This window comes from Pleurodeles waltl, chromosome 5, assembly GCF_031143425.1.
Source record: "Pleurodeles waltl isolate 20211129_DDA chromosome 5, aPleWal1.hap1.20221129, whole genome shotgun sequence".
NCBI classification, from domain to species: Eukaryota; Metazoa; Chordata; class Amphibia; order Caudata; family Salamandridae; genus Pleurodeles; species Pleurodeles waltl.
In genome coordinates this window covers 1,856,009,984-1,856,023,291 of record NC_090444.1, presented here as the reverse complement: position 1 = coordinate 1,856,023,291, position 13,308 = coordinate 1,856,009,984, and the positions used below count along the sequence as shown (strand labels likewise).

The 13,308-nt window shown below is 48.6% G+C and overlaps 1 protein-coding gene across 1 annotated transcript in view; it reads left to right on the top strand.

Moving 5' to 3' along the window:
* LOC138296879 (regulator of G-protein signaling 22-like) overlaps positions 1-13,308 on the top strand; it is a 396,955-nt gene that overhangs the window by 197,844 nt on the left and 185,803 nt on the right. The window contains exon 7 of the mRNA XM_069236373.1: positions 12,096-12,243. Coding sequence (XP_069092474.1) covers positions 12,096-12,243 — 148 coding nt within the window. The remainder of the gene's footprint in view (positions 1-12,095; positions 12,244-13,308) is intronic.

The following is a 13,308-nucleotide window of genomic DNA, read 5'->3' as shown; positions in this document are numbered from 1 at the left end:
TGTGAGTGGAATTGCAAGACTGCACTGTTGGTGGCGAGACTTAGGTCCTCATGTAGAGTTTGGTGGACGGGATACTCCATCACAAACGTGGCAGATATCCTGTTCACCGTATTACAATTTCCATGGGATATAATGAAATCGTAATACAGCAGATAGGACAGCCTCCACATTTGTGATGAAGTAACCCCATCCACCAATCTCTAAATCAGGCCCTTAGTAATTCTGCCTTTTTATCTATAGCCGTTGTTGCAGTCACTGGTATTTGTAAGAGACCATCATGAAGATCCAGTTTAGTAGACTGGTGATTTAGTGCTTTAATGGATTCATTTAATGGCTGAGTAAGCCAGGGGAGTGATGAAGATTGGTATAACGATGAAAATGCGATGCTTGATCCTTGTTAGGGGACTTGCCACTCTGGACTTGGTTTGGGGTCTGGAGAAAGGAAGGGTGCACGGGAGCTCACCAGGGCCCTTTGTCGTGAGGTTAATTTGATCGTGGTAGAGAACTTATACTTTTATTTTCAGCTTGCTGGTGTTGGAAGATTCCCTAGATACTTCAGCTGTTGTTGGACTTGTAAGCGATGGCTCTTTCTTTAAAACCCAGACCCAGCTCTCCCCATGTTGCTGCACCACTTTTACTCCTGTATTGCTCTTGTTTTTTTCCTGTTTTTGTGTCCTTATCCTTGCTTTCCCTCGTTTTCACTGCTTTCTCTTTGCTTTTTCCTGTTTTTTGTGTGCTTTCTCCTTGCTTTTTGCCTCATTTTTTGTGCTTTCTCCTTGATTTGCCTCGTTTCCACTGGTTTCTCCGTGCTTTTTGCTTCATTTTGTGTTTGCTTTCTTCTTGCTTTCCCTCATTTTCACTCCTTTCTCTGTGCTTTTTCCTTTTTTTTGTGTGCCTTCTCCTTGCTTTCCCCCATTTTCACTGGTTTCTCCTTCTCTTTTCCCTTGCTTTTTGAGTGCTTTCTCCTTGCTTTCCCTTGTTTTCACTGCTTTCTCCTTGCTTTTTGCCTCATTTTTTGTCTGTTTTCACCTTGCTTCCCCTCATTTTCACTGATTTCTCTTTGCTTTTTCCTTTTTTTTTGTGAGCCTTCTCCTTGATTTCCCCCATTTTCACTGGTTTCTCTTTGCTTTTCCCCATTTTCTGTGTGCCTTCTCCTTGCTTTCTCTCATTTTCACTGCTTTCTCCCTGCCTTTTGCCTCATTTTTTGTCTGTTTTCACCTTGCTTCCCCTCATTTTCACTGATTTTTTTATTTTTGCTTTTTCCTGTTTTTTGTGAGCCTTCTCCTTGATTTCCCCCATTTTCACTGGTTTCTCTTTGCTTTTCCCCATTTTCTGTGTGCCTTCTTCTTGCTTTCCCTCATTTTCACTGGTTTCTCCCTGCCTTTTGCCTAATTTTTTTGTCTGTTTTCGCCTTGCTTCCCCTCATTTTCACTGATTTCTCTTTGCTTTTCCCCATTTTCTGTGTGCCTTCTCCTTGCTTTCTCTCATTTTCACTGCTTTCTCCCTGCCTTTTGCCTCATTTTTTGTGTGCTTTCCCCTTGATTTGCCTTCATTTTTACTGCTTTCTCCTTTCTTTTTGCCTCATTTTTTGTGTGCCTCCTCCTTGCTTTTCCCTTGCTTTTACTGCTTTCTCTTTGCTTTTTCCAGTTTTGTGTGCCTTCTCCTTGTTTTCCTTCGTATCCACTGATTTCTCTTTGCTTTTTTCCTCATTTCTCTGTGTCTCCTCCCTGCTTTTACTTTATTTTCACTACTTTCTCCATGCATTTTCCTTGCCGCTCCTGCATGCCGTCCATTATGTTCCCATCTCCCTTGCCCCTCCCACAGCCTCCCAGGGCCCCTCCTTCCTCCCAGGACCTACTTGATGGAGGCGGCAGCGTGCCCAAATTGAGCAGGTCCCAGGACCAGCACTCCCACTGCTGCTGCATCACTCTTGCTTCTGTCTTCTTGCTTTTTCAGTGCCTGGAGGCCCTCACGGGTGATTTGCTGTGGTTTACAAACCCAGGCTCTAGTTGTTGGTGGATGGTTGCCTCTGGTTGCTACAAGTGAACATGCATGAAAGGTTGTTCTGCCAGGCTCAGGAAGAACTCATTAAACTTCCTTGAGCCTTTACCAATGACTCATGGTTTGGCTACACTTCCCAGAGGATAATCTGCTTGTAGCAGTTGCGCCATCCTTGTTTTTTCTATTGTTTTGTTTCCTTTTGCAGCATAAGAGGCGATTAAGCTCTGAGTTTAAGCGGCTTGAGCGCATTCTTGGTATAGTCAAATGAAAGCTGACCCGTTTCCTGTAAGAGAGGTTGTGTAATATTGATTACACAATTAGATGCAGTGTGTGTGTTCAGTTTGTTTGATCTGCAGTGAAAGTGTGCTCTATTAGGCTTTCAGCATTCTTTGTTCATCCCCACCAGCCACCAACAGTCCAAGTCAACTTGTCTGTGCAACCCTCCCCTCGCAGCCCTTGGGCGATTATTGAATTGGTCAACTCACCAGAGGGAGTAGAGTGTTGGTCACACGCCTCTCGTTCAGGCTTTGAGTCAATGTCACTCCCACAACCTACACTTTCAGGAAGATTAAGTCCAGTGACAATGATGGGTTGCTACACATTCAGTCTTCTGGTAATTTAGGTGTCTGTGGGGCTGCAAGCCACCCCGACTCTGCCTTCTACAGGGCTCTCCTGCTGTTGCTGTTCAGGCCAGAGGACGTCCCCCCCCACTAGAGCCCCTAGCTTGGGAAGTCAGCTGCCCGTCCACCATGAACTCAGGCCGAAACATGGGGTAGGCCGACCCCAGGCAGAGTGCGGCAGTGTCCTCCCTAAGAACACAAGGGCGCGGGCTGCTTCTGCGGCACGACCACCCACCCACCGCTCCACCACTAGCGTCTACCCCAGGGTGAGAGGGCCTGACTCCTTCTGGGGGCTCCGACCACAAGCACAAGGTCTAGCTCTGCAGTCCACTCGGTATCTCGGCCCCTTAGTCCCTCTGTGACCATCAGATATGCTCTGAGATCCCTGAGGCCATGCAGCGGAAGCTGACGCCCACCCACTCAACCCCCAGGTAGGATGAGATGTAAGTAAGTCTGGGGGGAGTGCCGGGTACTGAGCAGGCTGAAACGTGCCACAGACCCCCTTCAGAGAGCAGCTGAACCCCCAAACTACTCGGCTGCCACCTCACTGCGTGGGGTCCTGCCGAGCTGCTGTCGCACTGAGTTTCATCCTGCCGAGCCGAGGTAGGACTGACAGACATCTGGACCCTCTCATCTCTTCTTACTCCTAGATCTACCCACCAAGAGGTAGGAGTGACAGACGCCTGGACCCTCTCATCTCTTCTTACTCCTAGGTCTACACACCAAGAGCTAGGACTGACAGACGCCTGGACCCTCGCATCTGTCCTCATTCCTAGATGTACATACCAAGAGGTAGGACTGACAGATGCCTGGACCCTCCTGTCTGTCCTTAGTCCTAGATCGGCACATCAAGAGATAGGACTGACAGACGCCTGGACCCTCCCGTCTGTCCTCAGTCCTAGATCGACACATCAAGAGATAGGACTGACAGACGCCTGGACCCTTGCATCGGTCCTCAGTCCTAGATTGACACATCAAGAGGTAGGACTGACAGATGCCTGGACCCTCCCGTCTGTCCTCAGTCCTAGATCGGCACATCAAGAGGTAGGACTGACAGACGCCTGGACCCTTGCATCGGTCCTCAGTCCTAGATTGACACATCAAGAGGTAGGACTGACAGATTCCTGGACCTCCCGTCTGTCCTCAGTCCTAGATCGGCACATAAAGAGGTAGGACTGACAGACGCCTGGACCCTCGCATCTGTCCTCAGTCCTAGATCAGCACATCAAGAGATAGGACTTACAGACACTTGGATCCTCACATCTGTCCTCAGTCCTAGATCGGAACATCAAGAGGTAGGACTGACAGACGCCTGGACCCTTGCATCGGTCCTCAGTCCTAGATTGACACATCAAGAGGTAGGACTGAAAGATGCCTGGACCTCCCGTCTGTCCTCAGTCCTAGATCGGCACATCAAGAGGTAGGACTGACAGACGCCTGGACCCTCGCATCTGTCCTCAGTCCTAGATCGGCACATCAAGAGATAGGACTGACAGAGGCTTGGACCCTCGCATCTGTCCTCAGTCCTAGATCGGCACATCAAGAGATAGGACTGACAGACGCTTGGACCCTCCCGTCTGTCCTCAGTCCTAGATCGGCACATCAAGAGGTAGGACTGACAGACGCCTGGACCCTTGCATCGGTCCTCAGTCCTAGATTGACACATCAAGAGGTAGGACTGACAGATGCCTGGACCCTCCGTCTGTCCTCAGTCCTAGATCGGCACATCAAGAGATAGGACTGACAGACGCTTGGACCCTTGCATCTCTTCTTACTCCTAGACCTACCCACCAAGAGGTAAGACTGACAGACGCCTGGACCCTTGCATCGGTCCTCAGTCCTAGATCGGCACATCAAGAGGTAGGACTGACAGACGCCTGGACCCTCGCATCTGTCCTTAGTCCTAGATCGGCACATCAAGAGATAGGACTGACAGACGCTTGGACCCTCACATCTGTCCTCAGTCCTAGATCGGCACATCAAGAGGTAGGACTGACAGACGCCTGGACCCTCACATCTGTCCTCAGTCCTAGATCGGCAAATCAAGAGATAGGACTGACAGACGCTTGGACCCTCACATCTGTCCTCAGTCCTAGATCGGCACATCAAGAGGTAGGACTGACAGACGCCTGGACCCTCGCATCTGTCCTCAGTCCTAGATCGGCACATCAAGAGATAGGACTGACAGACGCTTGGACCCTCACATCTGTCCTCAGTCCTAGATCGGCACATCAAGAGGTAGGACTGACAGACGCCTGGACCCTCACATCTGTCCTCAGTCCTAGATCGGCACATCAAGAGGTAGGACTGACAGACGCCTGGACCCTTGCATCTGTCCTCAGTCCTAGATTGACACATCAAGAGGTAGGACTGACAGATTCCTGGACCTCCCGTCTGTCCTCAGTCCTAGATCGGCACATAAAGAGGTAGGACTGACAGACGCCTGGACCCTCGCATCTGTCCTCAGTCCTAGATCAGCACATCAAGAGATAGGACTTACAGACACTTGGATCCTCACATCTGTCCTCAGTCCTAGATCGGAACATCAAGAGGTAGGACTGACAGACGCCTGGACCCTTGCATCGGTCCTCAGTCCTAGATTGACACATCAAGAGGTAGGACTGAAAGATGCCTGGACCTCCCGTCTGTCCTCAGTCCTAGATCGGCACATCAAGAGGTAGGACTGACAGACGCCTGGACCCTCGCATCTGTCCTCAGTCCTAGATCGGCACATCAAGAGATAGGACTGACAGAGGCTTGGACCCTCGCATCTGTCCTCAGTCCTAGATCGGCACATCAAGAGATAGGACTGACAGACGCTTGGACCCTCCCGTCTGTCCTCAGTCCTAGATCGGCACATCAAGAGGTAGGACTGACAGACGCCTGGACCCTTGCATCGGTCCTCAGTCCTAGATTGACACATCAAGAGGTAGGACTGACAGATGCCTGGACCCTCCCGTCTGTCCTCAGTCCTAGATCGGCACATCAAGAGATAGGACTGACAGACGCTTGGACCCTTGCATCTCTTCTTACTCCTAGACCTACCCACCAAGAGGTAAGACTGACAGACGCCTGGACCCTTGCATCGGTCCTCAGTCCTAGATCGGCACATCAAGAGGTAGGACTGACAGACGCCTGGACCCTCGCATCTGTCCTCAGTCCTAGATCGGCACATCAAGAGATAGGACTGACAGACGCTTGGACCCTCACATCTGTCCTCAGTCCTAGATCGGCACATCAAGAGGTAGGACTGACAGACGCCTGGACCCTCACATCTGTCCTCAGTCCTAGATCGGCACATCAAGAGATAGGACTGACAGACGCTTGGACCCTCACATCTGTCCTCAGTCCTAGATCGGCACATCAAGAGGTAGGACTGACAGACGCCTGGACCCTCACATCTGTCCTCAGTCCTAGATCGGCACATCAAGAGATAGGACTGACAGACGCTTGGACCCTCACATCTGTCCTCAGTCCTAGATCGGCACATCAAGAGGTAGGACTGACAGACGCCTGGACCCTTGCATCGCTCCTGAGTCCTAGATCTACACATTGCGAGGTAAGACTGTCGGCCCACAAACCAGTTTCTCATAACCTTACCAAGTGCACAGCAACGGCACAAACGGGGAGCAGTGCCCCCCTATACGGACTTTGGTGCTCCCTAAGTGGACACATTTCAGCTTTTGACGATCCCAAATGAATAATAAGAGTTGTGACACTCTTAGTAAGAAGGACAGACACCGGTCAAGTTTTAAGGTTAAGGAGTTTATATAAAGAATTATTAAACAAAATATATGAAATATCTCATGACCGTGGTTAGCAATAAAGAATACAGACCATAAATGCAAAGGACTCAGTAAAGTTCAATGCAAAATCCAGGATAGATTCACCTTACAAAAGGTGGGAATGGGGTTCCCTAGCTACAGAGGAAAGGTACATCCTTTTATAGGACTTCAGACAAAAGATTGCAAACATTACGAGGCATTTACATGGTTTTGGGGGTGTGGGCCAATGAGGAACAGGCAACAAGAAACCTTTTACTACGGAATACCGTGGTGACAACAACACCCAGAAAGATCATAGGTGAAAGGATTTATTTTAAGTTATGAAGAAATACAATTTTCACTTCGGAGGGCTCCGAGTCCTTTTTTATGCAACGCGGCTGACGGTCCTCTTCCGATTGGTCCATCAGGAATGTACATTACCAACATTCTCACCCGCTGTGGTTTGTTCTAATGAAACCACAGTAACACTACTTAACATATTGCAATAAGATACTACAAATACGTCACAGGATTCTCTCATAATACCATTGCATTGAATTCTGATACTCTCACAGTTTATTCAAGCACAATAATCTGCACATTGTGTAAACCATAATCTGAGAAAGTTGGGATGTCCTTGGTTAGGTCCAGTGTGGTGAGAAACCTCTGGGAACATTCACCATCTCTTAGTGACAAGCTTGCAATTCCTTAGTTAGAGTTGAGAAATAACAACAGTGGTCATCTGGTTTGGTACAGCGTCATGTCACAATGGAAGAGAGTACATCTTTACGCATATTTACGGTCAAGTTAACACAAGTTTGTTTTCAAGCATTTAAGAACCATAAAAGTTGAAACAACATTCACAGTGCCAACAGGTGCCTGGAGCCTTTCCTCTGTCCTCAGTCCTAGAGTTACACACCAAGCCATAGGACTGGTAGACGTCTGGAGCCTCCACTCTGCCCTCCGTGCTGGACCTACATATGGAAGTAGGACCAACAGGAGCTTGGGGCCTCCCATCTATCTTCAGTCGTAGATGTACACATTGGACTAATAGGGCCCTCAAGTCCAACAACCTTTATCTTCTTGCTGTTCCCAGAGTTAAGAGAGAGAAGTGGAGGTCGGTCCTTCAACTAACTTGCACCCAAACTCTGGAACTCCCTGCCCATCAGCATACCAATAGAAAATACCCTTCATGAGTTTCAGAAAGCAGTTAAAGAGTATATTTTCCTCTAATTAGTTTACTGTCCCTTGATCTGCTGAAGCCAGCAGCGCTGGGAAGCCAGTTATCGAGTAGCCAGGTGCTTCATAAATCCACTGAATAGAATAGAATAGAAGAGGTAGAACTGACATGTTTCAGAAACCTCCTGTAGGAAAGTAGCCTCTTTCTAGCATGGTTACCCCCACTTTGACCTGTTTGTGAGTGTGTGTCAGTGTGTTTTTACTGTCTCACTGGGATCCTACTAGCCAGGACCCTAGTGCTCATAGTTTGTGGCCTAATATGTATGCCTGTGTAGTGACTAACTGTGTCACTGATGTTCTGCTAATCAGAACCTCAGTGCTTATGCTCTCTCTGCTTTTAAATCTGTCACTGTAGGCCAGTGACTATATTTACCAATTTCAATTGGCATACTGGACCCCCCCCTATAAGTCCCTAGTATATGGTACCTAGGTACCCAGGACATTGGGGTTCTAAGAGATCCATATGGCCTGCAACATTTCTTTTGCCACCCATAGGGAGCTCAGACAAACCCTTACACAGGACTGCCATTGCATCCTGAGTGAAATAACGCCCATGTTATTTCACAGCCATTTTCACTACACTTAAGTAACTTATAAGTCACCTATATGTCTAACCTTCACTTGCTGAAGGTAGGTGCAAAGTTACTAAGTGTGAGGGCACCCTTGCACTAGCAAAGGTGCCCCCACACAGTTCAGGGCCATTTCCTGGACTTTGTGAGTGCGGGGTCACCATTACACCCGTGCACTACATATAGGTCAATACCTATATGTAGCTTCACAATGGTAACTCCGAATATGGCCATGTAACATGTCTAAGATCATGGAATCGTCCCCCCATTCCAAATCTGGTATTGGGGAGCCAATTCCATGCATCCTGGGGGCTCCACCATGGACCCCCAGTACTGCCAAACCAGCTCTCTGAGGCTTGCACTGCAGCTACAGCTGCTGCCACCTCACGGACAGGGTTCTGCCCTCCTGAGGTCTGGACAGCCCAGTCCCAGGAAGGCAGAACAAAGCATTTCCTCTGAGAGCAGGGTGTTACACCCTCTCCCTTTGGAAATAGGTGTTACAGGCTGGGGAGGAGTAGCCTCCCCCAGCCTCTGGAAATGATTTGAAGGGCACAGATGGTGCCCTCCTTGCATAAGCCAGTCTACACCAGTTCAGGTGTAGCCTCCCCCAGCCTTCTCCCCTGCTCTGGCAGGAAACTGGACAAAGGAAAGGGGTGTGACCACTCCCCTGTCCATCACCACCCCAGGGGTGGTGCCCAGAGCTCCTCCCGTGTGTCCTAGACTTCAGCCATCTTGCTTTGCAAGGTGTGGGGGCACTCTGGAGGCCTCTGAGTGGCCAGTGCCAACAGGTGACGTCAGAGACCCCTCCTGATAGGTCCATGCCTGATAAGGTAGCCAATCCCCCTTTCAGGGCTATTTAGGGTCTCTCCTGTGGGTTCTCTTCAGATTCTGCTTGCAAGTTTCCTTCAGGAATCCTCTGCACCAACTTCAGCATCCTCTGTCCTCGGATCAACCGCAGCCTGCTCCAAGAAACGCTGTAACTGCAACAAAGTGTCTACAAGAGACACTTTTCTTCAGCAACCTCAGCTCCAAGTCAGCAACTGCAACAGTTTCCCCAATGTGCACACTCTGGGGACTCCCTGTCTTCATCCTGCACCAGAAGGGCCGAAGAAATCTCCTGTGGAGTGACGGAGTCACTGCCCTGCTCCAAGCAGGCACCTTCCAAGATGACGACCAGTACCCTTGGACTCCTCTCACGGTGACGAGCATGCTCCTAAGGACACAGAGGGGGGACATTATTGACATAGACTGTCCTGAGGTCCTGCTGACGCAATTTGGAGGAGGTAAGACCTTGCCTTCCCTGAGAGCGATGGTACCCCTGTGTACTGTGTCTTCTTCACCTTCTGAGGCCTCTGTGCACTAATTGCAAAATTCCTTTGTGCACAGCCTGGTCCAGGTCCCCAGCACTTCATCCTGTGACGCTCAACTCACTGAGTTGTTCTCCGGCGGCTTGGGACATTCTTTTGTTGTGCTGCATCAACTGCATTTTGCACCTCCTTTGTCCCCAGATCCTGCTACTCCCGGGGGTGCTGACTGGCATCCTTAGGGCTCTCTAAAGTGCTGAGAGCCCCCTCTTCCTCCTCACACAGAGTTGAGGCCCCCAGGTCTCTCCTGGGCCCATCCAGTGCCATTTTGTTGCAAAATGTACTTTTGTTGTAGCCAAAGCTTGTTGGTGTCTTCCAACATGAAATCTCATCTGCAACAATCTTCACGCCGTGGGACATCTTTTGCATCATGCAGGAACCCGCTGGCATCTTCCTAGGGTGCATTTCTGCAGTCTTTGACTAACTGGGGACTCTTCTTTTGCACCCTCTTCTGGGTTGGCAGGGGCTCCTGTCCTTGCTGGAACTTCTTTCGACTTCTGGACTTGGTCCCCTTCCTTTGCAGGTCTTCAGGTCCAATAATCCAGCAGTTGTTCTTTTCAGACTTGGTTGGCTGCTGCAAAATCCCCAAAACGAGGTGTAGTGTGTCCTAAGGAAACTTGCAGTACTTTACTCGGGCCCGGGGGTGGAGTAATTTACTTACCTTTACTGTATTCTTACTCTCCCAGCGATTCTGCACACTCTAAACTTGTCTAGGGGGGAATTCATGATTCACATTCCACTTTTTTAGTATATGGTTTGTGTTGCCCCTAGACCTATTTTCTCCCATTGCATTCTATAGGATTTCCTACTATTTGCATTGTTCTATGACTATTTACTTGTCTAATTTTGGTGTCTAGTGTATATATTGTGTATAATACTTACCTCCAGAAGGAGTATTGTCTCTAAGATATTTTTGGTACAATGTCACCCAAATAAATACCTTTATTTTTGGTAACACTGAGTATTGTCTTTACTTGTGTATAAGTACTGTGTAACTATAAGTGGTATTGCAGGAGCTTTGCATGTCTCCTAGTTCAGCCTAAGCTGCCCTGCTATAGCTACCTCTATCAGCCTAAGCTGCTAGAACACTATTACATTCACTAACAAGGGATAACTGGACCTGGTGTAATGTGTAAGTACCCAAGGTACCCACTACAAACCAGGCCAGCATCCTACACCTCCCCTCTATTTCAGTCCTAGAGTTATACATCAAGAGGCAGGACTGAGAGGTGCCTGAAGCCACCACTCTGTCCACTGTCCTAGATCTACACTTGAAGAAGCAGGGCTGACATCCCTTGAAGTTGTTTGTCTTCTATCCTGTACTCAGTGGGTTATGTTAGGAACCTTCTAATAGTACAGGCCAGGCAGACTTGGGTGCTGGGTCAGACCCACTGACTGCAGGTTGGTTAATGGAAAACACCCCACATCCAACATTCTTCAAATAGGTCCAATGAAGGTTCAAAACTCTACAGTAAATGTGGCTTACTCCCATCCAGAGGTATGAACATTGCCCGTTGTGTATGAATGCAGCAACTGCCTATGAAGGCTAGTAAGGGACACATTGCCACAGTAAGCCTGGCTAAAAAGGGGCACAGTACCCACAGTAAGGCTAGATAGTAAGGGACATGCTGCACACAGTAATTCTAACTAGTAAGGGACACACTGCACACAGTAAGGGTAACTAGTAAGGGAAACACTGCACAAAGTAAGGCTAGGTAGTAAGGGACACACTGCACACAGTAAGGCAGGCTAGTAAGGGACACACTGCACACAGTAAGGCTGACTAGTAAGGGACACACTGCATATAATGAAGCTGGCTAGTAAGGTTCACACTGTACACACTAAGGTTGGCTAGTGAGGGACACCCTGTACAGGCTAAGGCTGGCTAGTAAGGGACACACTGAACACAGTAAGGATAGTAAGGGACTAGTAATGGGCTAGTAAGGGACAGACTGCACACAGTAAGGCTGGCTAGTAAGATACACATTGCACATAGTAAGGCTGGCTAATATGAGACACACTGCACTCAGTAAGGCGGGCTACTAAGGAACACATTGCACACAGTAAGGCTGGCAAGTAAGGGACACACTGCACACAGTAAAGCGGACTATTGAGGGGCACATACTGCACACAGTAAGGTTAGTAAGAGGCTAGTAAGGGACATACTGCACACAGTAAGTCTGGCTAGTAAGGGCCACACTGCACACAGTGAGGCTGGCTAGTAAGGACACACTGCACACAGTAAGGCTGGCTAGTAAGGGACACACTGAACACAGTAAGGATAGTAAAGGACTAGTAAGGGAGAAACTGCACACAGTCCTGTCATTCACAGAGATCCTTCCTGGAGTCAGAGTGAAGCCTAAGCAACAAACACACATTTCTTTGTTGATTGCTCATTGTAGTTGATGTGGCCCCTAGTGTGGACCCCTAAAATGTCTGTAGGAGATGATTGTCTGTGGCTGGACTGTGGGGAGATAAGATGGGTCTGGGGTTCTGTGCACAGACTGTTTTCTAACCAGAGTTCACTTCTTCTGTCAGAGACCAGGGACCCTTCTCCCAGGGCAATGATTCCCTCTTCTGCCTGGAGGAGGAGCTGGAAGACGTCAGAGACACTGGGGAGTTCCCGCCACACTACGGCCTCACGCGCTCCACGCTCCAGCGAATGAAAGAGGAGGTCCTTGGGACGGTGGGTAGTGTCAGCATGGGGAGCACGTGGCATGGGGCAGGAGGGAATTGGGGCACACCATGTGTGCTTCACATGGGTAGGGGCACCTTGGGATCTACATTAGACGTGATATGGAACAGTATCATACATGCCAATGGAACTGATTCATGAAGAGACTCCTGATTTTTTAACCATAAAATACTTTTTTGGGGCTGTCTCCTGCCTCAAATTGCCTCTGTTTCAATAGAAGTCAATGAGGGAAATACATTCTCCCCATTATGTTTTTTACATTCTCACACTTTCCTCTTCTAAAATGTTGGCATGTATGCAGTAGGTTCAGTGGTTCCCAACTTGTGGTCTGGGGACTCCTGGGGGTCCGTGAACCCACCTCAGGGGTCCGCGTCTGCTTAGAAAATCAAACAATATTAACAGATTCAGAAAAGTTAAAGTGGATACATGTGTAATTGAAAATGTTAAGACGCACTGTAAGTGTCAAGGAATTTGAAATTGGAGACTAAACATTAAATTAGTATCGTCAGGTTGATTCGTGGGCGCCGGGCAGGTGCATCAAAGAGAATATAGTGTGGACGATGCGTGGCTTCAATTGAACTTAAAAAAGCTCCAACCTTCCTATTCCATTTTTTTATTTACTTATATTTGTTTGTAAATTAAATAAAATGTGTTATCATTTGTGTACATGTTTGATGAATGCTTGTGTATTGTTTTGCGTTTCAAATTATAGACAATGTTTAGACCGGGGTCCCCGGGTTCCAGTAATGACTCAGTGGGGGGTCCACAAATTCCAATAATGATTTAGTGGGGTCCCCGGGTTCCAGTAATGATGAAGTGGGAGTCCCCATGCTCCAATAATGATTCAGGGGTGGTCCCCTGGTTCAGTTAATGATGAAGTGGGGGTCCCCGTGCTCCAATGATGATTCAGTGGGGGTCCCCGGGTTCCAGTAATGATGAAGTGGGAGTCCCCGTGTTCAAATAATGATTCAGTGGCGGTCCCCTGGTTCCAGTAATGATAAAGTGGGGGTCCACAGAAGTCAAAAGGTTGGGAACGACTGCAGTAGGGCACACAGT